The sequence below is a fragment of the Podarcis cretensis genome, assembly GCF_951804945.1.
Source record: "Podarcis cretensis genome assembly, chromosome: 11".
NCBI lineage: Eukaryota > Metazoa > Chordata > Lepidosauria > Squamata > Lacertidae > Podarcis > Podarcis cretensis.
Window position 1 is genome coordinate 29,082,068 of NC_137180.1, and position 27,546 is coordinate 29,109,613.

General features: G+C 40.2%; 1 protein-coding gene across 14 annotated transcripts in view; it reads left to right on the forward strand.

The window, feature by feature from the left end:
* The window catches only part of MCTP1 (multiple C2 and transmembrane domain containing 1), a 187,388-nt gene that overhangs the window by 47,275 nt on the left and 112,567 nt on the right, over nt 1–27,546 (forward strand). For 6 of the 14 annotated variants that reach the window (XM_079995387.1, XM_079995384.1, XM_079995386.1 and 3 more), the window contains 5 exons: nt 12,825–12,939; nt 18,352–18,494; nt 19,567–19,646; nt 20,365–20,473; nt 24,918–24,965. In XM_079995387.1, the coding sequence (XP_079851513.1) occupies nt 12,879–12,939; nt 18,352–18,494; nt 19,567–19,646; nt 20,365–20,473; nt 24,918–24,965 (441 nt within the window). In that variant the 5' untranslated portion in view covers nt 12,825–12,878. Of the gene's footprint in view, nt 1–3,566; nt 3,728–12,824; nt 12,940–18,351; nt 18,495–19,566; nt 19,647–20,364; nt 20,474–24,148; nt 24,194–24,917; nt 24,966–27,546 lie in introns of those variants that run through there. The other 8 variants (XM_079995383.1, XM_079995376.1, XM_079995380.1 and 5 more) reach the window with 7 other exon arrangements.

Below are 27,546 nucleotides of genomic sequence, written 5' to 3' on the forward strand. Positions count from 1 at the left end.
AAACAGAGAAGTGACTGTTCTGGTTTGAAGCATTCACATAAGTGGCATATTGGGCATGTTGCCATGTTGCCACAGTCTTTCTGATTCTCTGTTCTCTTCCTGTCCCCACCCCTTTCTCTTCATACTAGACTCAACCGCCTAATGGCGCAACTCGTTCTTGGCTGAAGCCGTTGCCTTAATAATAGACGGAATGTCATTGTTTCATTTTAAAATGATAAACAGTCTTTTGAGAGAAGATTAAGCACTGAAGCTGATTTATATGATTTACATTGCTCTTTTTCATGGCTGTGAAGCCTAGCATTTGGGTCATACTTGACTTGATAGTCCATCCTTTATCTTCTTTCTGATGCAATGACATAGACACGCATGTCAAAACAGTGAGCCATCATCAAGCCACCATTTCCGTCCCATAAATTTGGAGTACTGCAGTCGGGCAGGGTGGATGGAGAAAGTATATTTCAGCAATTGTTCAGGTGACAAGTTCTGAGTGAGGAGTAGAATTCTAATTAATAATTCAGTTTTGCAAATAATTTAGCTTTTTCAGGATGGAAGAACCACTATAGGAAAAATCATATTGCGCTATGTTCAGCTAAATCATTGAGCTAGCAGAAGTTAGTGCAGCTTATTCCCAGTAGTGCAGTGGGACTACAGTGCCCTCCCCAAATCCCTCTGGAAGGGATTTGGGTTGGGAGAAACCCTAGAACCTTGTTCAGGGGAAGGAAAGGAGAAATTGTTCCATCGGGCAAGCAGAAAAGTTTGCACTGATAGAACAATGTTCTCAGCACTATGAATATAAACCACAGAGTTTTTGTTTGGGTGAGTATTTCAACACCAGAGTTGGATTAAAGTTAGGCTTTTTCAGATTGGTGCATTTCTCTCTCTCTCTCTCTCTCTCTCTCTCTCTCCCTCTCCCTCTCCCTCTCCCTCTCCCTCTCCCTCCCTCTCCCCCCCCCAAGATTGCTGTCTCTTTGCATGTTGTTGTCTAGACTTGCATGCACAAGACAGGGTCTTCTCAACTATGGAAGTCTTTCCCAGCAAGACGCCTTCTTTGCAGGCCTTTAAGTGAACAGCAGAGGCTTATTTATTTCAGGTGCCTTTTGGGTGGGGTTTAAAATATTATTTTGCCCCCAAAGATTTTTTTGTAGTGTAGTTGAAACATAATGTCAGGCAACTGGTAACAGGAACAGTCTTTATTATCTCATTACAGAATTTTGTGTGTGTAACCAGGGTTTTTTTCAGTCAGAACTTATGAGAATTCTCATTGCCATTATAAAAGAACAAAGGAGGCATTCATGGTGAGTTTTGGCACCTCTTTATCTAGAAAAAATAGCGTATGTGTAACTTTTGCTGGTTCACTAAGCAAGCCTCTACAGAAGCTCAAGAGGGACAAGGTACAGTGGTACCTTGGTTTGCATACGTCTTGGTTTGCATACGTTTTGGATTACAAACACGTCAAACTCGGAAGTGCGTGTTCCAGTTTGCAACCATTTTTTGGATAGCAACCCAATTTTTTTGGATTACAAACAAATTTTTTTTGGAGGCCCCATTGCGAAAGCGTGCTTTGGGTTACAACCTGTTTTGGTTTTGGACCTCTTGAATGGATTATGGTTGTAAACCAAGGTACCACTGTAGAACTGAAAACCCTCCTAGTAGTTGTTTTCATCATGGCACCTCACATAACTGGCTTCTTAAGGCATTGTTGATTTGATGTATAGTTAAAGCTATAGTTTTCCCAGTAGTGATGTATGGAAGTGAGAGCTGGACCATAAAGAAGGCTGATTGCCGAAGAATTGATGCTTTTGAATTATGGTGCTGGAGGAGACTCTTGAGAGTCCCATGGACTGCAAGAAGATCAAACCTATCCATTCTGAAGGAAATCAGCCCTGAGTGCTCACTGGAAGGACAGATCCTGAATCTGAGGCTCCAATACTTTGGCCACCTCATGAGAAGAGAAGACTCCCTGGAAAAGACCCTGATGTTGGGAAAGATGGAGGGCACAAGGAGAAGGTGATGACAGAGGATGAGATGGTTGGATAGTGTTCTCGAAGCTACCAGCATGAGTTTGACCAAACTGCGGGAGGCAGTGGAAGACAGGAATGCCTGGTGTGCTCTGGTCCATAGGGTCATGAAGAGTCGGACACAACTAAATGACTAAACAACAACAACAAATGCTGGTGTAGTTATTTTTCAAGATAGTTGGGTTTATGACTCTTGTGTTTTTGTATTGTATCCTGTGTGCAGTTTATTTTTTGTGTTCTAAATATCTATTGGGAAGGTAGTCAACCTAACAAGTTGCTTTATGAATCTTAAGCATTCATATTCTTATTTGTACCGAGAGCAGCCTGGTGCACTTTTATCACGTCGTCAATCAACAGTTCTGCTGTTGCTGTTTTAGAAGACTGAAATCGAGAACTAGCATTGCCTGTAATGAGTGATCAGTCTGTGGACTGGGTGCCACAAATGGTAGGTGTTGGTCAGTGGATTTTTTTATTGGCTCCCTCGGCCAATAAAGCGAGATGAGCGCCGCAACCCCAGAGTCGGCCACGACTGGACCTAATGGTCAGGGGTCCCTTTACCTTTACTAACTTCAAGACACTTGCTTTCCCTTCTTTTTGGGTCTTCATCTTTAAACCAGATTTGAATTGGATGACACTTCAAATAGGGGGCAGTCCTCTGTAAATTAGAACACAGGGATTCCTGGGTAATTAGTCTGCAGTAGTAATTAGCTTGCCATAGTAAGCATGGAAGTGAAGTGACATCTTTTGAATCAGATCCTCTGTGTTTTAGCCATATAATTTTAGTGCATGTTAGGATTAAACCAGTGTTCTGTTATTCACCATGAAGTTGTTATAGTAAGTTCCATACTTTTGACAACTGGGGGGGGGAGCCTCTTGGGCTTGCTGATCGGAAGGTCAGCGGTTCAAATCCACTTGTCGGTGGCAAGCTCCCATTGCTCTGTCCTAGCTTCTGCCAACCTAGCAGTTCGAAAGCACACTAGTGCAAGTAGATAAATAGGTACCACTGCGGCGGGAAGGTAAACAGCATTTCCATGCGCTCTGGCTTCCATCACGGTGTTCCGTTGTGCCAAAAGTGGTTTAGTCATGCTGGCCACATGACCCGGAAAGCTGACTGTGGACAAACACCTGAAAAGCAAGACGAGTGCCGCACCCCATAGTCACCTTTGACTGGATTGTCCCCAGAAAAAAGCACTGGCTTAAACCATTATTTTTGAGATGTAATAACATAAGTAAGGTAATAGGCTATATGTGTTCATGGTAGGATATGCTGTGTCTTGTGACTTCTGCCTGTTGAATATTTATATGAATATTAAGCATTTTGAAAAGTAATATTGTGTTCTTGCCCACTTGTTGAAAACATCCAACAAAACTGGTCAGCATCTCATGTTCAGTGTTTGGAGATGCTAAAAGATGTAGTACAGTGAGATGGGAGATTAGATTCGTGAGTCATATCCTTTTAAAGCTGTGAAGCAACTGTATTCACACTCTATGGTTTCCTTTTACAGTCCCTCCCAGTGACTGCAGTTCAGAGCAGCAAGCTGTGTGCTAAGAAGTCACTGCTGCTAGATGGAGGCAAACAGTATCGTTGGGGGAGAACCCATTTATAGGAGTAATTTTAAGTGTTGATGGATGGATGTTGAAGCCCCAACAACATTTTTTGATTTTCCAAACTGAAAACAGGGAACATGTTGCCATTTGAGAACAATAAGGTAATTTTTTCTTTCCCTCCCTCCTATTTTAATCTGTTGCTAGTGATTCTAACAAGGCTATATTTAGGGATTAAATGGGTACATTTTATGTGTTCTTGGTTTTTAAAAAAAGTAATTATAAGAACAAAAGACTTAAAGGTGCTACGTCTGTGGAAAAAATATAGCAATGTAAATGTTTTCATAGTTATTAAGCCTCTTAAGAAAACCATGTGAAACCTATTTTCAACTATATATGTTTTTTAGAGCTTTTCAGTACTTCAAATGTATTGATTTAAAAGATTGTCAGTTTAGATTATTTGCACAGAGATGCAGGAGTTCTTGCTTCTATAAAATAGTGATACTTCAAATCATATCTCATCTGTATTTGCTGAGAGTTGAAATCACTAGGATGATTATTATTTAAATGCATCTAAGACTGCAGTCCTATATCACACTTAGCCTGGAAATAAGCCCTACTGGTGTGGCTTTCTTCTGAATAGACATGTGCAGGATATATGAAGTTGCTAGCAGGTATCGTTAGTATGCATTTAAGATACTAAGCCTTTTATTGAGCGGATTACTAGCAGTGCTGAAACAAAACAAGCTTCTCAGGTGTTTATAGTTTACTTGCAAAATCTAAACATATGCTACTGACTACTGAATAGGCAATAGGAGAATTTGAGTTTTTTTGAGGTGTATACAAACTTAGCTGCTGGATGTTTTTAAAATATTTTTTCTGGTTTGATTTTCTAATACCGTAGACCTAAGACTACTAAGATTTTAGGTTTTGGAAGATATTAGTAGAATTCAGCTAAGCATGCCTGCAAAAAGCACTAGCGCATATAAGTAGGTTTGAGGAAGAGAAGGATGCACACCTTTAATGAAGCTTTATTCCGAAATCTAACAATGACAGAATAATCATACTAATTTTCTAGATGAATCAGATAAAGTGAATTTACAGCTCTGACTGCTTGCCTTTAAAAAAATCCTTGCCAATTAAAAAATAATGGTTCTGAATTTATCTTGACTTGATCAGTAACCTAGAAACTAGAAGTAGCTGTCAGATTGGGGTAATAATTCTGAGACTGTTCTAAACTCAGCTTTGTTTGGGCATTCAGGATTCCTTTATGGCTCTGATGCAGTTAAACACATGTAAAGGATTGTGTATATGGCCAAATTCTGTTTTCTCCTGCTGAAGTGTGATTAAAGTATGGGGTGGGTGTGAATTAAACAGCTCATTGCTTTGACAAAGCTCATCAAGAGCTCAGCTGTTCACGTGGATCATGCATCATTGGTTTGGGGCTTGGGTGCCATTGAACTGATAATGTGATAATATAATCTGTACGGTAGTAAGAGGATTGCTATGATAACAGCCTCAGTTGCTACATTTTGTACATCCTACTGTCATGGGAACTTCTTGTTGTATATTGTTTTTTGACCCAAGTCACCATCATTGTAAGATTATTAAATGAACTATCAAACAATACAACTTAAGGAAGAGCAGACTATCAGGAAACAAAAAAATGAGCAACAGCAAAGGGAGAAGTAATGTCTTCCCACATATTAAAGGTAAAGGTACCCCTGCCCGTACGGGCCAGTCTTGACAGACTCTGGGGTTGTGCGCCCATCTCACTTAAGAGGCCAGGGGCCAGCGCTGTCCGGAGACACGTCCGGGTCACGTGGCCAGCGTGACATCGCTGCTCTGGCGAGCCAGAGCCGCACACGGAAACGCCGTTTACCTTCCCGCTGGTAAGCGGTCCCTATTTATCTACTTGCACCCGGAGGTGCTTTCGAACTGCTAGGTTGGCAGGCGCTGGGACCGAGCAGCGGGAGCGCACCCCGCCGCAGGGATTCGAACCGCCGACCTTTCAATCGGCAAGTCCTAGGCGCTGAGGCTTTAACCCACAGCGCCACCTGCGTCCCACATATTAGTTTCTAATAATAATGGATTTAGGAAATAATTAATGAAACTTTATACAATGGGTACTGACTGTGCTTTATAGACCTTTGATCTCCTTCATGTTAGTTTCTGCTAGAAGGGAAGTCGCTAGGAAGTGGAGGACAGCAAAGACTTTAACTTATGAATCTTGGTTTTCACAGCTATGACACTTTACCATGGCAGGGGAAAAAAAGACTTTTAAAATAAACTTAGTGAAGGGTACAGCAAAGGCAACAGACTATCATACTGTTTGGAACATGTTTGTAATGTATGTTTCAGGATAATCATGCTTCAACATCCATGTCAGCTGCATTTCTTAAACTTTGGGATTGTGACTAATATTTTCCAGTAAGTGGAAACTGAAAGAGATGCTGATTAAGTGTTGTTTTAATTCTGAAGTCTTCCTATTTGAATGGTGATGATCCTCCCTGCTCGCCAGTCTATCTAGGTGAACTTGAGGTGGTGGAATGTATGTTACTATTGTTAGTTTCTGCTTATCAATATTGAACTAATGTCTCTTTTTTGCATCATTTGCCTATGTATGCTCACTGCATTACCCACCTTGGACAATCAGCAGGTACTTCTACATCTCTACTTAATACTCTGCTTTTATACTTCTAATTAAAACAAGTATTACAAATATTTGATAAAGTGATGCCTCTGAAATTTCTCAGTACTGGGAACACACAACATAGATGAGGATATGATGGCGTAGAAGGACAGGTACCTGCAATCTGGGGGCCTGGCTTCTAATTTTATATTAGCCGCCTTGTTTGTCTGCTTCACAGAAGGGGCAAATGGGGAACAGAAGTTATTAAAACCTGATGAAAAGGGGCTTAATCACTAAATCCTTCTGTAACCCATTCTGAGCCCCTGGAATAGAATATACCATGGGTGGGGGATACTTGGTCCTCTAGATGTTTTTGTACCACAACTTCCACCCTCCCTGATTATTCAGGGTTCGGCCACACTTCCGCTTGCCTAGAAAGTATAGGTCCAAGAGGTTTCCCACTTGCCATGTGCTTTATAGGCACAGATCCAAGTGGTATTTTGTTTGTCCCCAGGAAAACCTACTGTTTACTACCAAATCGAAACAAATGCCAATCGACGTTTGTTCTGATTCAGCAGTAAACAGCAGATTTTCCCTAGATGAAAGTGTCGGGACAAGCAGAAGTGTAGACGAACACTCACAGTTGGAGTCCAGTAACATCTGAGAGCCACAAATTACTGGCATCGCCCTCTCACCAATTTTTCAAACTTCTGTCCAGAACTGTGACTGTGTAACTGAAGTGAAAATGTTGCTGAACTGTTTATGCATCTATGAGTCAAGTATGGTAAGAGATCACTTTATGTTGCTGCTACGAGGCCCCAGCAAAGGATACCAGGAAGTGCCATACCACTGCATGTTTGTCAAGCAGCAGTCTGCAACAGATGTCCAGGCCAGCATGACAATATTATCAGATTGAATGCTCACATTTGTGCTGTAGCTGATAAGTCTTTGGTTACGCATCTGTTTCTGATCAGTTGACCCAGCAGAACTGTGCCTCCGGTGAGCTCGAATTTAACTCCACTTCCAGTCAAACTAGGAGGAAAAATAAAATATGGTTTCAGAGCCCTATGTAACATGTGTTGGTCTTGACTGGCTCTGCAATGTGCTATGGTTTGCTAAATGGTTGAGCTCATTTAAAATTTTTTTAAAAAAATATTCCTGCACTGGTAAAGAAAAAATAATTAAACTGATATTGGAAGATTGTAATAGCTGCTGGAATAGCACAGCCATTTGCTGCAAGCCTGTTTTCAAATGCACAAATTTTGTGAATGAGGGACAAACAGCTGTCCAACTACAATCTTAATCCCCTTGATGTTGATGACTGGAGGAGGTTGAGATAACATGTTGGTGCTCCTCTGCTGGCCACTACAAGTGAATACCGAGCTCCACCCAGGTGTCTAGAAGACTATCACTGGCCCAAGCTATACCAGCATGCAGCAGGTACAGCGGAAAAGTAAGAGAAAAAGGCCCACCGCTTCCTTCTAGCATGAGCTGGAAGGACTTGGAGTGTTGTGTTGAATCAACCACTTTCTTCTTTCCCAACCCTACTTAATAGTTGCTCTGTCCTTTCACAATTCCTCGCCTAATTAATGTTGAACTTGAATGTGTCCTTAATTGTAATAGACACTGTTTATTTTCTATGATCAAGCCCTTTAGATCAGGGATGACTAGTCTGTGGCTCTCTCAACTACCACGAGCCCAGCTAGCATGGCCTGTTATCAGGGATGATGGGAATTATAGTCCAGCAACATCTGCAGGACCTGAACTACTTAAGTTGCCTTCCACATTCCATGACATTATATAATTTTTGAACTGGCCAAATGTTATTTTTGACTGCTCTCCCCCCCCCCTTTAAAAAAAAGAGCCCTGCTGACTTGTTCATGCATATTGTGAGGGATGCTGACCATGTGGATAACCAAGATATGGTTAATGCATCCTTGTGTGAGATAATAATCCACTGCCTTGAATAAGTCCTGTGTTCATCATTTTAGTTTGGTACTGTGGTGTGTATAGTTCAAACCTCATACCTCTGGAATAAGTTTTAATTTGAACGCATTTTTGAAATTTTTAATAAGAATTTAGAATTTCAAGAAGTATTTTTATATTATTGAAATGAGTGGGAGGAATAGCATCACCATGTTTGGAAAATGATATTGAAAACTGGACCTAGCCAGTCTGTGCTGTAAGTATACATGATACCTTGTTGAACTATTAATGGACAGCCTGAACAAAATACAGGAATTCAACGTTTAAACCAGTAGAAAATGTGACATAAACCTTGGTTATCAATCAAGTGTAGAATTGCTTAATAATCCTTAAAATTCATTTTATAAAAATATATATAATTTATAGTAAGACTATAACAAAATAAAGTTGCTTCTGAATGTGAATCCAGAAATTATATTCAAGTAATCAAAGTAGTCTTATAAACTCTGGTACTGTGAATTTTTAAAAGATCCATGCAAAATACATTTGTAGCTTCCTGGATCTGAAGACCCTGCTAGGTGTGACTTGAGTAATTTGCACATTACACCAAATTTGCTTGACTGGAAGTTAATTCTTCTTCTTGGATATTTTGTGCTACTCCTCACTTTCCATCCCAGCCTTAGGCCTGGAGCTGGAGAGGGAAGCCAAGGGTTTTGTCCTCACCTTGCTCTAGTTTTAGGAAGTTCAGTGTGAGATCAAAATCAGGGCTTTACCCTTTGGAAGAAGGACATTGTCCTGGTAATCACACATTTTGGTTGGCTGCTAAAGTCAGCTAAAGTCCATGTACCGTCCATAAGAGACCTTAAGTGGTACAATTAATATTTATATAGAATTTTGGAGTGTTCAGAGTACTTGCTGAAATGGTTTATAAACTTCAGCAGATGTTTCAGTGGATTCTTTTTATTGTTGATCTGCTGCAAAACTGCAATACAATGTTGAATATGTCTAATGATATGTTGGCTGTGTACCGTTACTACTTTTGATATGCAATTTATATATGCAGTTCTCACAATGCTATGAAACAAACAAGTCAAACTACCTTATGTCATTTTATATTACAATGTTGCTTCTAATTCCCTCCTGTAATGATAACAACTTGTAAACAACAGCATTTATTACTGCAAGGTACATAGCGATGTCACGCTGGCCACGTGACCCGGAAGTGTCTCCGGACAACGCTGGCCCCTGGCCTCTTAAGTGAGATGGGCGCACAACCCCAGAGTCTGTCAAGACTGGCCCGTACGGGCAGGGGTACCTTTACCTTTACCTTTTACATAGCTAGCAGGCAGTGGATCAGACATACATTTCCTGGCTAGCAAGTTGATTGCTGTTGTCACCAAGGCAGTCATACTTATATATAAACTCGGCACATCATTTGAAAGCTGGATGGTGAACAGAAATCAGAGTTTTAGTACATACAGTATTTAAAAAAATTCTGCTTTTATCTTGTCTAACCAGATTTTTATAAATATATACATGTAGAAGTTCAATGAAGTAGTGTTTTAATTTTAAATGCCATTTTCATCTAATGAGTACTGACCAACTGAATAACCTGGTCGAGACCTAATGTTAAACTTTGGTTTAGTGTTTCTGGTATTGGCCTTGGGTTTGCAAGCTCCCCTCCTCTCTGGCATAGCTGCAAGAAGGAACTGGGAACGCTTGTTTTAAAATTAAATTGAGTTTTTTCATGTCCAATCCAAAGGAACTCTAATTGGTTTAGCCTATGACTGGTGAGCAAGCCAAGGTAATTTTAACCTGGGTTCTTTCCCCTTTGCAAAGTTAGCAGATGAATTAACTTGCTGTGCCAAGTGGTAGTATATCTGACCATGCTTTGTTGTCTCCATACGAAAACTGTGACTGCATTCAGATGTAAACCATACATTGTTGTTATGAGAAAAAACTTAGAGGTCTAACTCACACACTGCAATCCACCTCTCCTCTGGTGCAGCCATGGAAATTTCTGCTTCAGTTTTAGATTAATTGCTGTTGCCTGAACCCTAATATGTGGTTCAGATAACTACTGTCGTGGAAACAAACCAGCCTCACAGATTATGTTCTGAAGTTGGTTGGCTTCCATTAAACATAGCTAACCACAGCTTTTCAGAGGTTGCGTGACAAAGTAAACTTTAGTTATTTTAAGACGGAAGTGAATGATTCTGCACTGGAGAAGAAGGGCGGAGGAGCAAAAGCCTAAGCTCAAGACACTCTCTGTGGCTTCTTCATGTAATGTCTAATCAGTGGTTTGGTATAACAACCAAATCAGCCCACATTTTACTGAAGCAGCAAACTTAAGGTCAGAGGCTTAGAGTTCTATATTTTTTCAGGGTGTCTTAATGCGTGCAAAAAATTATGTTGCTACTATGTTCTACTATGTTCTACTTCTACTATGTTCCACAACCTAGATTTTTTTTTTACTGCTGTTTTTCCAAGCGCTCCAGCAGACTACAGGCTTAGTGGTGTTATGGAAAAATCTAGATGCGAGTCTGCTCAGTCACCCAGCTCGTTGGGCAGAGCCCGCAGGTCCCTGCGTAATAAAGGAAGGAGTTCAGCCACCAACAATACAGCAAATAGCTGTAGATCAAAGTTTATTGCTCAACAGGTTCAAAGAGGAATTTTGAACGCTGAGGATGGGGTGACAAGGACTTTTAAAAGTTCCTATCTTATCCCAGCATACAGTTTGTTAAGCATCATTGCTATATCATTGCTACATCAGAAAAGTGGAGCGTTATACATGATTAACATAGGAGGAATATGTTGGGGCAACAGGCGGATACAGGATATGTATTGGGAAGTACATTCTAAGCACCTACTACAAAGGGACAATAGAACTTTAGTTTGCATAGTCTGCCACCTGGGCAAGTCCGGAGGAGTGCCTTTGCCCAGCGATTGACACCTATGAGTACCTTTCTGTGAGTATGTGACCTCCTGTTTGAGGGATTATGGCGGGGACCAAGTGGTTCCCAAGCCCTTGGCCAATGAAGCAAATTGGCGGTGGAATGAAGGAAACTAGCAAAGGAGCTGATTTTATATGATTTTTAAAGCTCGGTAACTTCCCTAAGCTGTTAAGTCGAAAGGATACATTTATGCCTAATATTTGTAACATTTAACAACTTTAAAGATGTCTGCCCCCGCCCCCCCCCCCCCCCGTAATTTCCGTAACAGTGGAGATTCCACTAGATCAGGTATCGTCAACCTTTTCAGATTCAGATTTCAGATTCATGACCTATTTTTAACCCAAACATGCATTTGGGGAACCATTTCTTAATATTTTAACATATACTTGCATGGTGGTAGTGTTCCTGTTGCAACCTACCTTGGATCAGGCAGCAATCACTAGTAGGTTCTGTTCCAATATTAAAGATTAGTGTGAGCAACAGTGTTGTTAAACTACTCAGATATGAACAACAGAATAAAATAAATATAGGAAATAGCTGGTTGGGGGACTCCTGTAACTCTTTCATTCTTTGCTTTGAAAATAAAGGTGTTGCAAAAAGGGATAAACATAATTACTTAAATCTACATCACAAAAAATTCTTCAGGTCTTAAATTAATGATTTGGCTCCTTAGGTGTATTGCTAACTTTAAGCAGAAATATTTATGAATATGAAACATCCATGACATATTAAGAGCAGGAGTAACTAAAATGGTGCTCCCAAGACAAGGTTGCACTCTTATCAAGCGATGGTCAGGGATGATGGAAGTTGTAGTCCAGCAGCATCTGGAGGAAGCCATATTGGCTGCCTCCGTCTTTGAGTTTGAACCTTGGGAAGAGGAAAGCACTTCAGGTGGGTGGGTTCTGTGTCTGGAAGTTTGGTCAGTTAGTTGCCAGTTCTGGACTCCCTCTGAAAAAGCCAGTTAGTAGTTTGGGGGTGCTTCTGGGCCCATTTTTATCTCTATAGGTTCAGGTTGCTTCAGTGGCTAGGAGTACCTTTTGCCACCTATGTTTGGTATGCCATCTACAGGCATTCAGGACAGGGATAAGCCTTTCCATGGTAATTCATGCATTAGTAATCTAGATTATTGCAGTGCATGTGTAAGTGAAGCAGCCCCTGGGCCTTGTTTGAAAGCTACAGCTGGTACAAAATGCTGAAACTAGAGCACTGGTGGGAGCAGGCTATCATCAGCACATAGTGCCAGTGCTTAAAAGTTTGCACTGGCAGCCATACACTATAGGGCTAAGTTAAAGGTTCTCGTATTCGTTTACAAGGGTCCATGATACCCTAAGGACCACTCAATGCTTTATATCACTTCCTAGTCATTTTTAGTGGTCCCCCATGGCTCAGACACATGGCTCATATTTACCAGGATGTGTGTGTTCAGTATTGTAGACCTAATTCTGTGAAATTGCCTCTTGATTGGGCTCAGCCAGGCCCTCTTCCTGTTGACCTTCCGGTGCTTGGTGAAGATCTTTTTTTAGTTCAGCAGGCATTTTATGAGGGTTCCCCCTCCCTGATCTTATGTTTCATTTTAACTGACTTTATGGTGTATAAGAAATTCCTTTTGTACACTGCTTAGAAACTGCAGTATTGGTACATAACTTATTAAGAGGAATAATAAATAGTTACATGAATACATAACTTTGCAAAATGGCAAATCAGATTAATAATGTTGGGCATCATGTATGTATTTTCTTTGTTCTTTAGAGAGCCAATCCTACTGGAACTAGTAATGCAGAATTGTCTCTGGCTGAACCCGGAATGTACCAGTTGGACATTACATTAAAAAGAGGTCATAATCTAGCAGCTCGTGATCGAAGAGGTAAGAATATGTTGATCAAACACTGTTTTTACATAAAACACTCTGCAGGGGCTGGAAAGGTTAACCTACCTTGGTTAAATTTTATACATTTTTATTTTCATATTTGTGCACTGAACATGCTACGCTTGTAACAATCTCCAGCGGAGAAGCTTTCTTGGTCTGTTGCACCAAAACCAACAAAAAGCCTTGTAATTTCTTAAAGTGCACCTTAGCCTATGATGAAGCAGCTGCTTATTTATTTATTTCATACAATTTCCATTTGAGTGTAAAAAAATTCCCTGGAAGCAGTTTACAAAAAAAGATAAAACAATAAAACTATCAATAGGAAGAATTTGCAACAACAGTTTACAACTTTCAAAAAGTTAAAATAACAATAGACTACAAACAGATTAAAACTTGCAGCAACTGTCTAAATATCTGGGTAGGCTTGTCAACTAAAACATTTTTAGCAGGTACTAAGAAGGCCTAATATTGATAGGCAGGGAATTCCAAACTATAGGTGCTGACACATGGAAAGATTGAGTTCTTGCAAATGCAGAACAGGTATTATTTGGCATGTGTAACAGTTCCCCATAATTATGTAAAGGCTTCTACTTGCATTCAAACTAATTCGGTTGAATCAAAAGCGCCTCATTTTCTGACAAATGGAGGGCATTTTTGAATCCAACCTTGTATGTTGAAGGCTCTGTGATGATGGAAACCTTTGGTTATATGAAACAACGAAAGGAAATATAAAAGTTAATCATCAAGATGGCTCCCTGTTGAAATTTAAATATGAACTAAATTTAAATTCTGGAATTCATAGGAAGATTTGATACTGTACTTTCAGATATAGGCTGAATAGGCGCTGGGAAGAAGTTAGCTCACCACAGAAAATATTAGCCCCTTTTAGATGGTCCTGAGTAGTATTTATTTTGCTGCATCAATTTATTACTTGAATTTAGGCCAATAAGGTTAGGCATCCCTGCATTTACCGCTTCAGGATTTTTTTACGGTCTTGTTTGCATTTGATTATATATAGTAATATGACTCTTACTTTGAAATCATATTTCTTTGAAATAATATCCCCCTTCTGTCTTGACTCTACACCAGCCTGTGCTATCTTGCCCTCCTCCTGCACCTTTTCTTCATTCTCAAATCCTGCAGCTTCTCCTGCCTCTGACTTTCATCTCCTGGCTGTTAAAGGCTCCCCCAGATCACTGATCCCTTCTTCCAAGTCAGACTCCAACTCTACCTGTCCTGGTGCCCAGTCATCAGCATCCAGGATCCTCAGTGTCTAGCCAGACCCTGATGCTCTGACGCTTGCTTGCTAGCTATTCTGCCACCATCACCACCTGGAGTAAGTTAAAAGTGCTCCTCACCTGGGTGCCTGAAATGTAACTGGAAAGTGATGGAGTGAGGTGGTGTGCCAAGACTGAAAGCTTCAAATGGTATTTGCTTGACTCTCCTACTTAGCATTGAGTACCACTGTGAAGTCAGGAAGAAATTGCTGCTTTGAGTCTTCTGGATTTTTTTGTTAATAACATCTGTCTGGAAACCACAGTAGCCCTCTGAATTGCTACTAAAATGGAAAAGCTATTAATGTTTGTCTCTGTAGCCTTGGATTTTCCGAATGTCACAGGCATGCAAAACATTACTTGTGAATATGTAAAATCTTATGTAAAGAACTCCTTGAACAAAAACAGTAAATCTCCTTTGAGTGGTAGTTAGATAATCCTGGTGCTCTAGGTTTCATTTGCTTCAGAGATAATGCTTTGGGCATATAATGAGGAATAATTCAATGTGATAGTCCAGTCATCGTAATAAGCTTAACACATTCTGAATCACTTTTTATCTGTATTGCAGCAAATAGTAAATTACCTCAAATAGATTTATTGCTGACCCTCGTTGAGTGGCACTGAAAGCATTATTTTGTGAATGCTGAAAAAGCAGTGCTTTGCTCTTTTTAATGCAGAACCACAGAACAGGGCCTGCCAGACTGCCTAGTAAATGAAAGCACTTTTATACTATGCAGTGTATATGTGTGTGTGTGTGTGTGTGTGTGTGTATTAGCAGTGTTTAGATCTGAGCTGTGGGACTGAGTGTTAATTGTAGAGTGGTTCCCCACTCCAGCACCAACTCTGTAGGGTAGTTTCATAGCCCTAGGGAACCCAATGCCATCCTTTCTCTTTGCTGCCACCACCAGCGTATGGGTCACCTAGGGACAGGGGTGTGGGACTCCGAGTGTCTCCTCAATAATGCAGGAACAGCCAGCTGAATTTCCAGGTATCTGGCATGGCAACTCCCACTGCCTCCTTTCTGCTTTCCCAAGCCCTTTAACAATCCCTAACATGGTACCAGCAGCCTAAGCCATGTGGAGAGTTAACAAGCCTTTGAGCGTATTCAGAAACTGCTTTAGCCCAATTAAGCATTTTATTTAAAAGGAGCATATGGAAAAGGGATGTGGGGCAGGGAATGGCAGGTAGGCAGTTCAGCATTGAAATAAAACACTACACCACAATATTGGTCTAACTAATCCTACACTTAAGCCAAACTAACATTGCAAGAATTTACACACTGTGGTTGTCTCTGGCGCAGGCAGCTTCAAACATCAGTTGCAGGTTGGGAGTTTGAGAGGAACAAAGTAATATGGCCACCATTTTAAAGGATTTATTACCCATATTGGTTTGGAAAGGCAGCTGGTTGATTCCTGCCAGATGCCAAGTCAGGTAGAAGTGAACTGACACCATTTGAGGAGTGGGAATTGGTAGACCCTCCCCTGAGAGCAGAGGAAGATAAGGAAGATGGTTATTGTGCATGGAAATTACCACCAGTTTTCCCCATCTACCTGCTAAACAGACTTAATCAATAACCTGTGGGTGTGACTTTGCTTACCTATAATGGAAGCCGGATATCCTTAAAATGACAGAGTAGGGGACATCAGAAGTACTTAAGAGGCACTGGAGAGACCTAGCATTGGTGTGAGATGAGAGATGCAGTAGTAAGGCTTGGCTAGGTGGTTAGAAGACAAGAAGGAAGAAAACATGGATGCATAATGGGCAAAGTCAGCGAACTCTCCTGTTCTCCTGAATCATTTGCCTATATAATAGGATGAAAAAAGATACTGAATGGAGGCATTCAGTACTGATACTTAATGTGCTAGAGAGGTGGGTGGGAGAGACAAATACCGTATTGGGAGAGCAAGGTACACGTGTAAATAATTGATGATAGGGATGAACTGATTTGCAAACAGTGATTTCGTATGATAAATGATTTCTACACTTGTTGGTTTTGATTTCTTCTTACCCCTCTGGAGTCTCTAGTGTGTTTTGTGCCATTACAGAGGTTCGTGCTTCTGCGGTTGTGTCACGTTTTATTACGGTGTGCCTTTGAAGTGTCTTCATGCTTATCCTAGGTGATGTCATTCCAGCTAAATTACCATCCTGCAAGTAGTAGTTTGCTCTGTGATAAGTTAGGATTAAAATATGAACAAGTGTCTGGGGACCCATCAATTTCTGTCAATTGGAACCTGCAGGTTCCCTTCCTATTCTTCTGAACCAATTGCCACTGGAAGTCGGCCCATATAATTGAGACGAGAACTGGATTTTATTCAATGGTTTCTATTTGACAACTTGAAACGATTGCTCTGAGAGTAATAAACCACTGCATATTTGAAGTATAAAAATTGGCATGAAATCTGAGAGCTCAGGTGTATGTTAAAGGAATTGTACCAGTCATAAAAAGGATGGTGGCACTTAACAAACCTTCGATGAGAAGGTCTTGTAGAAGTTGATAGAGTAAGGTAGAATAATTTTGTTATTTGAAAACTGAGTTGAATAACAAAGGGATGCATAATGTCAGGTAGCAAATGCGTTATTCTTATTACAGGTTAAGAGATTATTTGCATGAAAAAATCCATACTGCAAGATATTTCAGTTTCTCTTCTGTATGATTTTTTTAAGCAGATATGTTCAGTGGAACTTGCAGATCATAATTTGGTAGGCATTATAGAGTATAGGGATGCGGGTGGCGCTGTGGTCTAAACCACTGAGCCTAGGGCTTGCCACTCAGAAGGTCTGCTGTTCGAATCCCCGCGACGGAGTGAGCTTCCTTCCGTTGCTCGATCCCTGCTCCTGCCAATCTAGCAGTCCGAAATCATGTCAAAGTGTAAGTAGATAAATAGGTACAGCTCCGGCAGGAAGGTAAACAGCGTTTCCATGCGCTGCTCTGGTTTTACCAGAAGCGGCTGAGTCATGCTGGCCACATGACCCGGAAAAACTGTCTGCAGACAAACATCTGCTTCCTTGACCACTAAAGTGAGATGAGCGCTCAAACCCCAGAGTCGTTCGTGACTGGACTTAACTATCAGGGGTCCTTTACCTTTACTTTTTTTATAGAATCGTAGAGTTAGGAGGGGTCCCAAGGATCATCTAGTCCAACCCCCTGCAGTGCAGGAATCTCAACTAAAGCATGCAGGCAGAAGGATAGAAGAGTGGCAATTGATATTAAATTAGCATACGTGACCCACCCCAGTTTTTTGATGCTAGTACAAATGGAATAACAGGTTGTGGCAGGCATGGTAATTTTCATGCAAAGCAGCGGGTCTAATGTTGACTATAGATTTGTCTTTATTTTAATGCAATGTTGTATTAAGAAACCCCCATCTCCTTTGTACAAGATTGTAGTCTGTAACTGAGGTTTCTGTTATAACGGGAAAATACTGCCACCATGTGCCCAGACCTGTTGTTGCTGCTGTAACTATTGTAGCAAGCTGAAAAAGACTTGCACTATTTAAAAATAGCGGTGTGTTAGAAAGCTAGACCTTTTCTGTGTGCATTCAAGTTAGTATACTTAGTTCACTGATTCTGCTTATGTGCACTCTGAATTAGCATGGAAATGTGTTTCAGGTAGTTTAATTCATAGGGTATACTTGTTAAATGTCTCTTAGGTGCAAGTCCTTTAATCTAGAATTTAGCATTTTATGGACAAAGTCATACAGCGAAAGCCATACACTTAATATGTAGTTTTACTTGGGTCTAGATTCTGGCAGCTCTCTCATTGTGAGAAGTGAGGTTCCTGGAAGCCAGGCAGAGGGCCTGCCCTGTAAAACGCCCTCCTGTCAGATGTCAAGGGAATAAACAACTATCTGACTTTTAAGAGACATCTAAAGGCAACCCTCTTTAGGGAAGTTTTTAATGATTGATGCTTTACTGTGGTTTTAAATAGTTGGAAGCTGCTCAGACTGGCTGTGGCAACCTAGTCAGATAGGTGGCATATAAATTGTTGTTGTAGTAGTTATAATCATCATCACCATCTGCTGCTGCTGCACTTGCTAGTTTTCTAAAAAAGATAAGAACTGCCATCTTGTTTTAAGGTTTTTCTTATAACTTTCAGAAATCATGTAGTTGTACATAATCTTGATTTTTGTTTCAGGGACAAGTGATCCATATGTCAAGTTTAAAATTGGTGGAAAAGAAGTGTTTAGAAGCAAAACTATCCATAAGAATCTTAACCCTGTATGGGAAGAAAAAACTTCAATCATGATTGAACATTTAAGGGAACAACTGTACATAAAGGTGAGCTACATGTGATTCTCCTTAAAAACAGGTAAGTGCAATGTTGTTGTATCGCTCCACACAGTGCTGTAGTTTTTCAATGGAATGTTATACAGCTTGATATTGCCATAATAGAAATTCAAGTTATGAAAATATATCATAAAAATGCTTATGTGAAATTTATAATGTTGTGCCCTGCCAATTTTCATAACTGTTCAGAACTCAAATATCTGGTACATTCTTTGAAACATAGGCCAGTGTTGTGCTTTGTTGTTGTTGTTTAGTCGTTTAGTCATGTCCGACTCTTTGTGACCCCATGGACCAGAGCATGCCAGGCACTCCTGTCCTCCACTGCCTCCCACAGTTTGGTCAAACTCATGCTGGTAGCTTCGAGAACACTATCCAACCATCTTGTCCTCTGTCGTCCCCTTCTCCTTGTGCCCTCCATCTTTCCCAACATCAGGGTCTTGTCCAGGGAGTCTTCTCTTCTCATGAGGTGGCCAAAGTATTGGAGTCTCAGCTTCAAGATCTGTCCTTCCAGTGAGCACCCAGGGCTGATTTCCTTAAGAATGGATACGTTTGATCTTCTTGCAGTTTCTGGGACTCTCAAGAGTCTCCTCCAGCACCAAGTGTTGTGCTACCCAGACATAAAAGGGAATGGCAAAATAGAAATGTAAACCCCAATGAGGACAGTATACAAATAGACCTAACATCCAAAACAGTTTGAGACATCACTGATTTTGTAGTTGGGATATTCCACCAGAGGATCTCCTTGTATAAGTATATAAGAAAAGCCTGCAGGATCAGGCCAATGGCCCATCAAGTCCAGTATCCTGTTCTCACAGTGGCTGAACCAATGCCTATGGAACCCCCAAGCAGGACCTGAATGCAACAGCACTCTTCCCACCTGTGAGTCCTAGAAAATGCTTCTGATAGTAGAGGTAGAACATAGCCTTCATGGTTAAAAGTCATTGATATGTATAGGCAGGATTGATGCGTTATGTTATATAATGTTTGCTTTCGCTAATATTCTCAAGTAATTGTTAATTGAATCCCCAACATTAAGAAATGCTATTTCTTTTGTTCACCTTAGGTCTTTGATTATGATTTTGGGCTTCAAGATGACTTCATGGGATCAGCGTTTTTGGATCTCGGCTCACTAGAGCAAAATAGGTACCGTGTTGTAAAGCTATTGAAGTAGATAATGACGTTTTGGGCAAGATTGGAGACAAAGATCTAAGCAATGCTACACTGACGGTGTTATCACCAGTTACTGCTGTTGTGAATAGACCCCCCATACCTATTATATTTTTTAATGAAATGTCATAGACCCATCGTTTCATTGCCATCTTGCACCATTTTTCTCTATACCTATGTGTGTATATATTAGGGGTGTGAACTGGTTACAAGATTAGGTTTGGACTGCAAGTTCAGTTTTCAGAAACAGCTTGTTTTAGACCAAGGTGCTCTGTAGGCTGCCCAGTTTAGCTCAAGGTCTGTCCAAATTCACAAAAAGCCTTGTTCTTGCTCCCTTTCCCTAGAAGGTCTCTGGCCAGGGATGTGTCAGTGCTCCTGGAAGAAGAGGCAGCTGTCTAAAAACAAGGGAGGTAGAGTTGCAGCTTCACTTGTGTAATGGTCTTCTTGCTGTCTCCACCAAACATAGTTGAGATGCAGTGAATCCCCCCTCTCCTTTTGAATCCAGACAGGATGGAGATCAAGTGCTGTGTATTGCATGGAACTTCTGCTCTCCTCCCTTAGTAGCTAATAGTTTACAGGCAGAAGGTAGCAACAGGCACACCATTCTTGTCCCTTTTTAAACTGTATTACCTAATGGAGGTAATATGATGAAACTTTTATTTATTTATTTTTGTTTCTAAACTTGGTTTCCTAGGTCAACTGAAGTTACGTTGAGTCTCAAGGATCCACATTATGCTGACCAAGATCTTGGAACTATATTATTGTCTGTTTTGCTGACACCAAAAGAACAGCAACGGGAAGGGGTAAGTGTGGATTGAAACAAATTATGTAGCTTCCCCCCTTTCCTAATGGGAAGTGTATCACTTTTGCAATGTTTCCATCAGTGAGCATTATTAAATGAAGCCATTTTCTTGTGGGTTTTTATATATTATTCCCCAATAAATATTGAAAGGTACTGATCAGTTTTTGGATGCAGTTGACTACTGATGCCTTGCTCTGGGTCAGCCCCTCCGTATAATGATATTGGTACAGTGGATTCACTCAGAATTTATTAAAGATAAAGAATTTTGGATCTAGTGCTGTGGTGTTCAAACTGCAACATTTCAGTCCTATTATAGTAAAATCTTACACAGTTATGAAAACTAGTCAGCTGATTTGTTCTGTGTAGAGCTTAGCTGCTGAAACAGGCATTTATTTGGAGTCAGTGATGTTATTATGCCAGAATATTCCTGGACTTAGGGCATAAGTATAGTCAGGAGCTAGAATTTGAGTATCGGTAAAATTGGTAAAAAGGCTTAACATTTTCTTAAAACACACATCGAATCAAAATCGCTTTTCATACATTGCCACTCTATACCTATGGTTTGGAAACCCAGTACCAAGTCAGTGCTAGGATTTGTTTCTTCTTGCTTGGCAAAGGGAAGAGCAGGTTAGCTGCAGTTTGAGCAGTATGCACTAGCATGCTGCTATTTTATGGTAAGCCATAGTCTCTTTCAGACAGTGGCTTCTCTGATAAGCTTTATTGTAATGTGCAAAAGCTGCCTTAATGTGAATTAGCATGGTATTTCAACGTTCAAACTGTAAGTGTTGCTATTTGGAGTTGTAATGTTAAGTACTCAAATAAGTGTCTACAAATACATAATGATTCACTTTCTGCCTCTGCAGATATAAAACCAAATTGTCCAAATTGCAGGTTATTTTATAGAGTTCAGTTTTACCAAATTGCCTAGAAATTCAAGAGAGCAACATTTCTTAGTGAATTTTTCTTTTACCCCTTGAAATGAATTGCAGGTTTGTGTGCTGGAGTTTTTGCAACCCCAACTCATCTTTTCAAAACTTGGCTATGTTTTTGTTGTTGCAGTATACTGGAATTGGAAATATGTAACATGGGAAAGCTTTCGTGAAATGTTTAGCATTCTGTCCTGCACTCTAAAACATTAGGTTTACTGTGGCTGTAATTTGGGGACTGTAATAAATCTTTAAAATCCCTCTAGCTATTTCGCGTAGTCAAACATTTTTTAATGGCAGCTTGAGAACAGTTTCAGGAGGTAACATACAAGCCTTGTTTTACACGTAGTGTATTCTTAAATATGTCTACTGAGAATCAATCACATTGAGCTTAATTGGGCTTAAAAGGGACATGGGTGGCGCTGTGGTCTAAACCACTGAGCCTCTTGGGCTTGCTGATCGAAAGGTTGGAAGTTCGAGTTGGTGCACTGGGGTGAGCTCCCATTACTCTATCCCAGCTTCTGCCAATCTAGCAGTTCGAAAGCATACCAGTTCAAGTAGATAAATAGGTACCGCTACAGCGGGAAGGTAAATGGTGTTTCCATGCGCTCTGGCTTCTGTTATGGTGTTCCATTGCACCAGAAGCGGTTTAGTTATGCTGGCCACATGACCCAGAAAGCTATCAGTGGACAAACACCAGCTCTCTTGGCCTGAAGTGAGATGAGCACCACACCCCATAATTGCCTTTGACTGAACTTAACCGTCCAGGGGTCCTTTACCTATTTACCTTTTACCATAATTGGGCTTACTCCCAAGTAAGTGGGTATAAGAGTGTTGCCTTTAATATATGTGGGAGGAGAAGAAATTACAGTTAAAATTTCTTTGATGGGTGCAAAACGCTAGAAATTGATGCATGAGACCTAGCTAATTGGAGGGATTTTGGTGCAGTTAGTTTGTTGTGTAGCATGATGAAATGTTTAAGCAGTGTTCTGTAAGTAAGTCTGTGTGGAAAGAAAGATTTATCATACAGCAATGATAAATTAAAAATAGATGCTGTATTACATAAGAACAGTTTAGCAAGCTTTCTAAGCTCTGTATTCCTTTTGATGACTATTATTTTATATGTTATATTGTTAACTAAAACTCAAAACCAATAATATATTTTTTTGGGGGGGAAAGTATTTCTAAAGTAGACCTTAGTTAAACTTGGCAAATAATCTATTTTACTGTTTGTGCCATTACATACACTGAAATTTCCCTTTCTTTCTGGTCTCAGTCTTCCATACAACATCTTCATGTTCACAGGCTGCTCAGATATTCTATTGAGTTACTCTGTTTGAAATACCACATACATTGCATTTCACATAGGAGACACCTCATTTTCAAGAAGAAAGCTTGGTTTAGTAAAGATTGTAATGCAAAGGAATGCACTTAAACACTGTAGGACAACATCCACCCTCTGGTTCAGAGGTTCCATACTATGGTTTATGAGGTTCTTTCGGGTGGTCTGTGACGTTTTTTTTTTTTTAAAAAAAACATGGCTTGTATTTAATTTGAAAAGTTTTAAAGTCAGTTGGCTCAGTTGTTGATGTTAAGGCAGAGGGCCTTCTCAGTAGTGGCGCCCGCCCTGTGGAACTCCCTCCCACCAGATGTCAAGATAATAAACAACTAATTTTTAGAAGACATCTGGAGGCAGCCCTGTTTAGGGAAGTTTTTAATGTTTGATGCTTTATTGTGTTTTTAATATCCTATTGGGAGCCGCCTAGAGTGGCTAGGGTGGCCCGGCCAGATGGGTGGGGTATCAGTAATAAATAATAATTGCAACATACAGGCAAGGAGCTTATTTGTTTTATCTGTTTTACTTTTATGTGGGATTAGAAGCCATATATTTTAATTGGAGGACAGGCACATACTTTGCTGCCTCAATTGCATCCTCAATGTACCATCCAGCAGAACCTTTCCAGGTACTGCGGGGTGCCTCTTACAGTCTGGTACAAATGAGGTGGTAGAACTGATGGTAGCTCAATGTGACACGTTTGCAAATCATTTTGTGGACAATGCATCCACTTGCCTCCACCCCGATCCTGACTCTGCTATTCAACAGATGAATCTCAAGGGTTGTCCAGAGCACTCTCTAGTCCTGTTGCGTTGGATGAGTTTCAGTTAGTAAGGCTCAAGGATGTGGCCAAAGTGCTTGGATCGGTCAAGGTGACTGCTTGCGCTATGGATCCCTGCCCCTCTTGGCTGATAAAAACTAGTAGGGAGGGTATAGATAGCCGGGCCAGGGAGGTGATTAATGCCTCCTTGCCAAAGGGGGTGGTCCCTGCCTGCTTGAAGGAGGCTGTGGTAAAACCACTCCTCAAGAAACCCTCCCTGGATTCAGAAAATCTAAGTAACTACCGGCCAGTTGCCAGTCTCTCCTTCTTGGGAAAGATTCTTGAATGGGTGGCCATGGACCCAGATACAGGCACTCTTGGAGATAACTGATTTTCAAGATCCATTTCAATTGAGGTCACGCTCAATCTATAATCCTCTTATTTTAGAGTAAAACACGTTGGGCTTTTTGTTTCTGTAGAAGTACCACTGAATTATAAAATTGGTCTGTGGGAGGGAGTTGTAATGATTTTTAAAGGACTTAATTGGATGCAGGGCAGAATGAATGTGGAAAAAGATGTGCAAAGTTTGTATCGTGGTTTCTTGTGATGTATAACTGGTTTAGTAAAACTTTGTGTTTGTTTTAGAACTAGCAAATCCTCAGTGGAGAGATGAATGTAGATTTGGATCTAGTGTTTAAGGTACATACTTTGGCAATGCCTACCTGTAGTAAATTCTGGTCTGCAAAGAGAAACCTCATGTTGCTCAGTTTATTTAGGGTTCTACCAACCTATTAGCATTTGAGAGGTCAATATGTTATCTCTATAATTCTAGTATTTGTGTAATTTCTTTCCTAATTTTGTGTATCGTAACTTAGTTGCAGTAGCACTAGTTCCAATAATTCTCAATTGGATGTCTGGTTTTGCTTAAGTAGTATGAACACCAAGAAGATCCAAAAGGTACCTTTTTCTATTTGGATTGACTAATCTGTCCATTAAAAAATTGGTAAATTCCAGGGGGAATAAACTATTGTTTCTAATTAAGCAATGGAAGTAAAATAGGTAATAATGAACATACAATCTAAGTTATTAAGGCTACTATCCTATGCACATTTACTTGGGAGTAAATCCCACTTAATTTAGCTGGAGTTACTTCTGAGTAGGTATGTATAGGATTGCACTGCAAATCTGGTAAGCAAAAAAAAAAAAAAAGATGTATTCACTGTATGTTATATATTGTTTATTGTTAACTAACATGTTTCTATATGTAAGAATAATGCATGGCATGCATTGTACTATTGCATGTACTGTTTATAGCTGTGTATTGTTTTTGATTTGCTTATGCATACTTGTGTCTATTATGTGCATACTTTGCTAAAATGAGTGCATGAGTGGATTTTTTTTGTTTCATGTGTTGGTTGTTTAGCACAGTTCAGTGCAAAGATTTCATCACTGGAGAACTCGCAGATTAACAGTGAGTTCATTTGAGCAGCTTGCTGTCTTATCTTCTAGACCTATAATCTGCTTGATTAGCATTAGAAGATATAAAATCCTCAGAAACATATGAGTGATACCTTAAATCCTGGGATATAACTAATTCAGCACCACTGCATCTCTCAAACATTAAAGGGATTTCCCCCTTGAAAAGGGGAATTCAAAGCTGTTGCATAATTTTGGAAGGGAAAAAAAGTGACACAATCCTTATTGAGGGGTGCCAGCCTTAAATCCAACACCTCTAAAGTACATTTAATGTATTTATTTCTATACCATTTACAGGCTCCCAAAGTGGCTTGCATTAATATGTGGGTACAGGGCTGAATCCAAGGAAAGCATAATGGAACTTTTATTCCTTTTCACTCCTCTCCCCCCCCCCCTCGCACCATCTCCAGAACTGCTCCAGAAGGTTGGAGAAACCCCAAAAACAGATTTGGAGGGCATGCAGAGTGGGAGAGAGGGAAGAGGAAGTTGCATTGCACTCATAAAAGTGAATACTGCTTATGCACTGGATATAACCCAGTGCCTTGAAATGTACTGTTGCAAGCCACCCCAGTCTCATGAGTGGTGCAAGATTCCAGGTTTTCCAGTGCTTACCCAGAGTGTTCGTTTCTTTTTGGAATGAGGCACAGCAGAGACTGTGGTATTTTTAGGATACATGGTTTGTTTACGCATATAAACAACCTGAGCCTACAATGGTGGGATTCACAGCATTAATGCCCCCAAAGGATCTTGTTTCTCCCATGGCCATAGCCTTGGATTCAAACAGACATCAAATATTGCTGTGTTTGTCTTCTGCTTGCTACTCTTCTTCTAGGTCACATCACTTCAAAACTCTGTACTCCAAATTCTGGCTTTGTTTGTTGAGGGAGGAGGCCCCACCCATTTGCCATCTCCTACCAAGCTCCTTAGTGGCTCATCGCCCCGCCTATCACCTCACCAGGAGGTTAGCCTGCCTATTCCAAGAAGTAGAAGACTTGATTAAATTCTAACACTTGCTGGACCCAGGAATTAGAAGGGTCTCGCACATAGCTTAACACCCGAAACCCCTAACAGTATTACGAAAAGGAAGTGACCAGAATACCTATGTTCCATTTAAAACAAAATGTTTTGGCTCTGAAGTTTCCTTGACTATTACTACAGCGTTTCTCTAATTATATTCAAGTAATCATCATATGTTTCTGTTGTTAAAACGCAAATTAATATTATCAAGGCTGAAATAGAATAAGATTTCTAGCTAGGCTACAGGCTTCATTATTCACCTGTATTATAGCTTGCAAACCTATCCAAGCCAATGACCATTACTTTAATCAGCTAAAGTGTCATCCTATGTGATGTACTTCCATTGATTTAACTAAAGACATTCTCTGTAATACGTACTAATCCTAATTGTCTACAGTGATTGTTCAAATTCAGTGCTTTAACTAATTTACTTTTCTGTAAATTTTTTGGCAAATAATATCTTGAAGTATAAAAGAGAGAATAAAGCAACTCAGATGAAACCATTAAGAATTTGAAAGCAATTTTTTGTTTCCTTCAGCATTTTTGCTTCCTAACAAACTTTTTAAATGTGTCCACATTTACAAAAGTGGTAGAATTTTGAATGTACTAACATTTTGCCCCCTGTTTACATGGAAGGTATTACCCTTAACTCCAGGGGTGTGTGTGTGTGTGTGTTTTTGTGGGGTGGTGGGTTTTTTTGGGGGGGCGGGGCAATCTAGTATCTAGAAGGAAGCACATTCTGCCAGTTTTCCTATGTACAAAATAAGGCCTCTTTTTATTCAGTCTCTGTTCTAAGTTCCCCATGTTGAAAATTGATTAATTCCCACTCCAGCTGCCACAAAATCCCAAAACCTGCTTCACAGTCAACCCCCACAAAAAAAGCTTGTAACACAGCCTTCTCTCCAATGAGGAGCCACAGCTCAGGAGTATAGTTCATATTTTGCACATGTAAATTCCAGGTTCAATCCTGGCATCTCCATTTAAAAGGTTCTTAGATAGTAGAATGGGGAAAGGCCTCTGTTTCAGATCTTGACCCGTCAGAGTACATAATTCAGGAGAGCTTGCATAGCAGGGCTCGGATTCTAAAGTATTTGTGCCACAAATTAAAAGGAGAGGTTCTACTCACATTTTGTGGAGGCGCTTTTCATTCACAAAATCTTATGTTCTAAGCTTAGGTGTTAATTCGGGGCGGGGGGGGGGGGGATCATGCTTTTCTGCACTCTTTGCAGGACATCTAAGCAAGGTTATCAAATTTTTGTTCCCCTGCATTTTCTGTGTGGTTCTTCAGCCTTGTTTGAGATCAAAAAAATCCAGCAAGAACAATATAGCAGCATGATCTCTACTGTAGAGGTAGAGAGATATTAGAATGGCTCAAAATGACACATTATGTGACTGGAAGGGCCTATTCTGTGAACATCTTTTTAATCAAACCCACTCATCTTCCTTGCTGATGCATAACAATTAGCTACATTATTGTAATTGGAATAAGTGGCCTTCAGTCTAAAATCACTAATTTTAATAAAATCTAAAATTTGAGATAATTAGTTGAGTTCATTGAC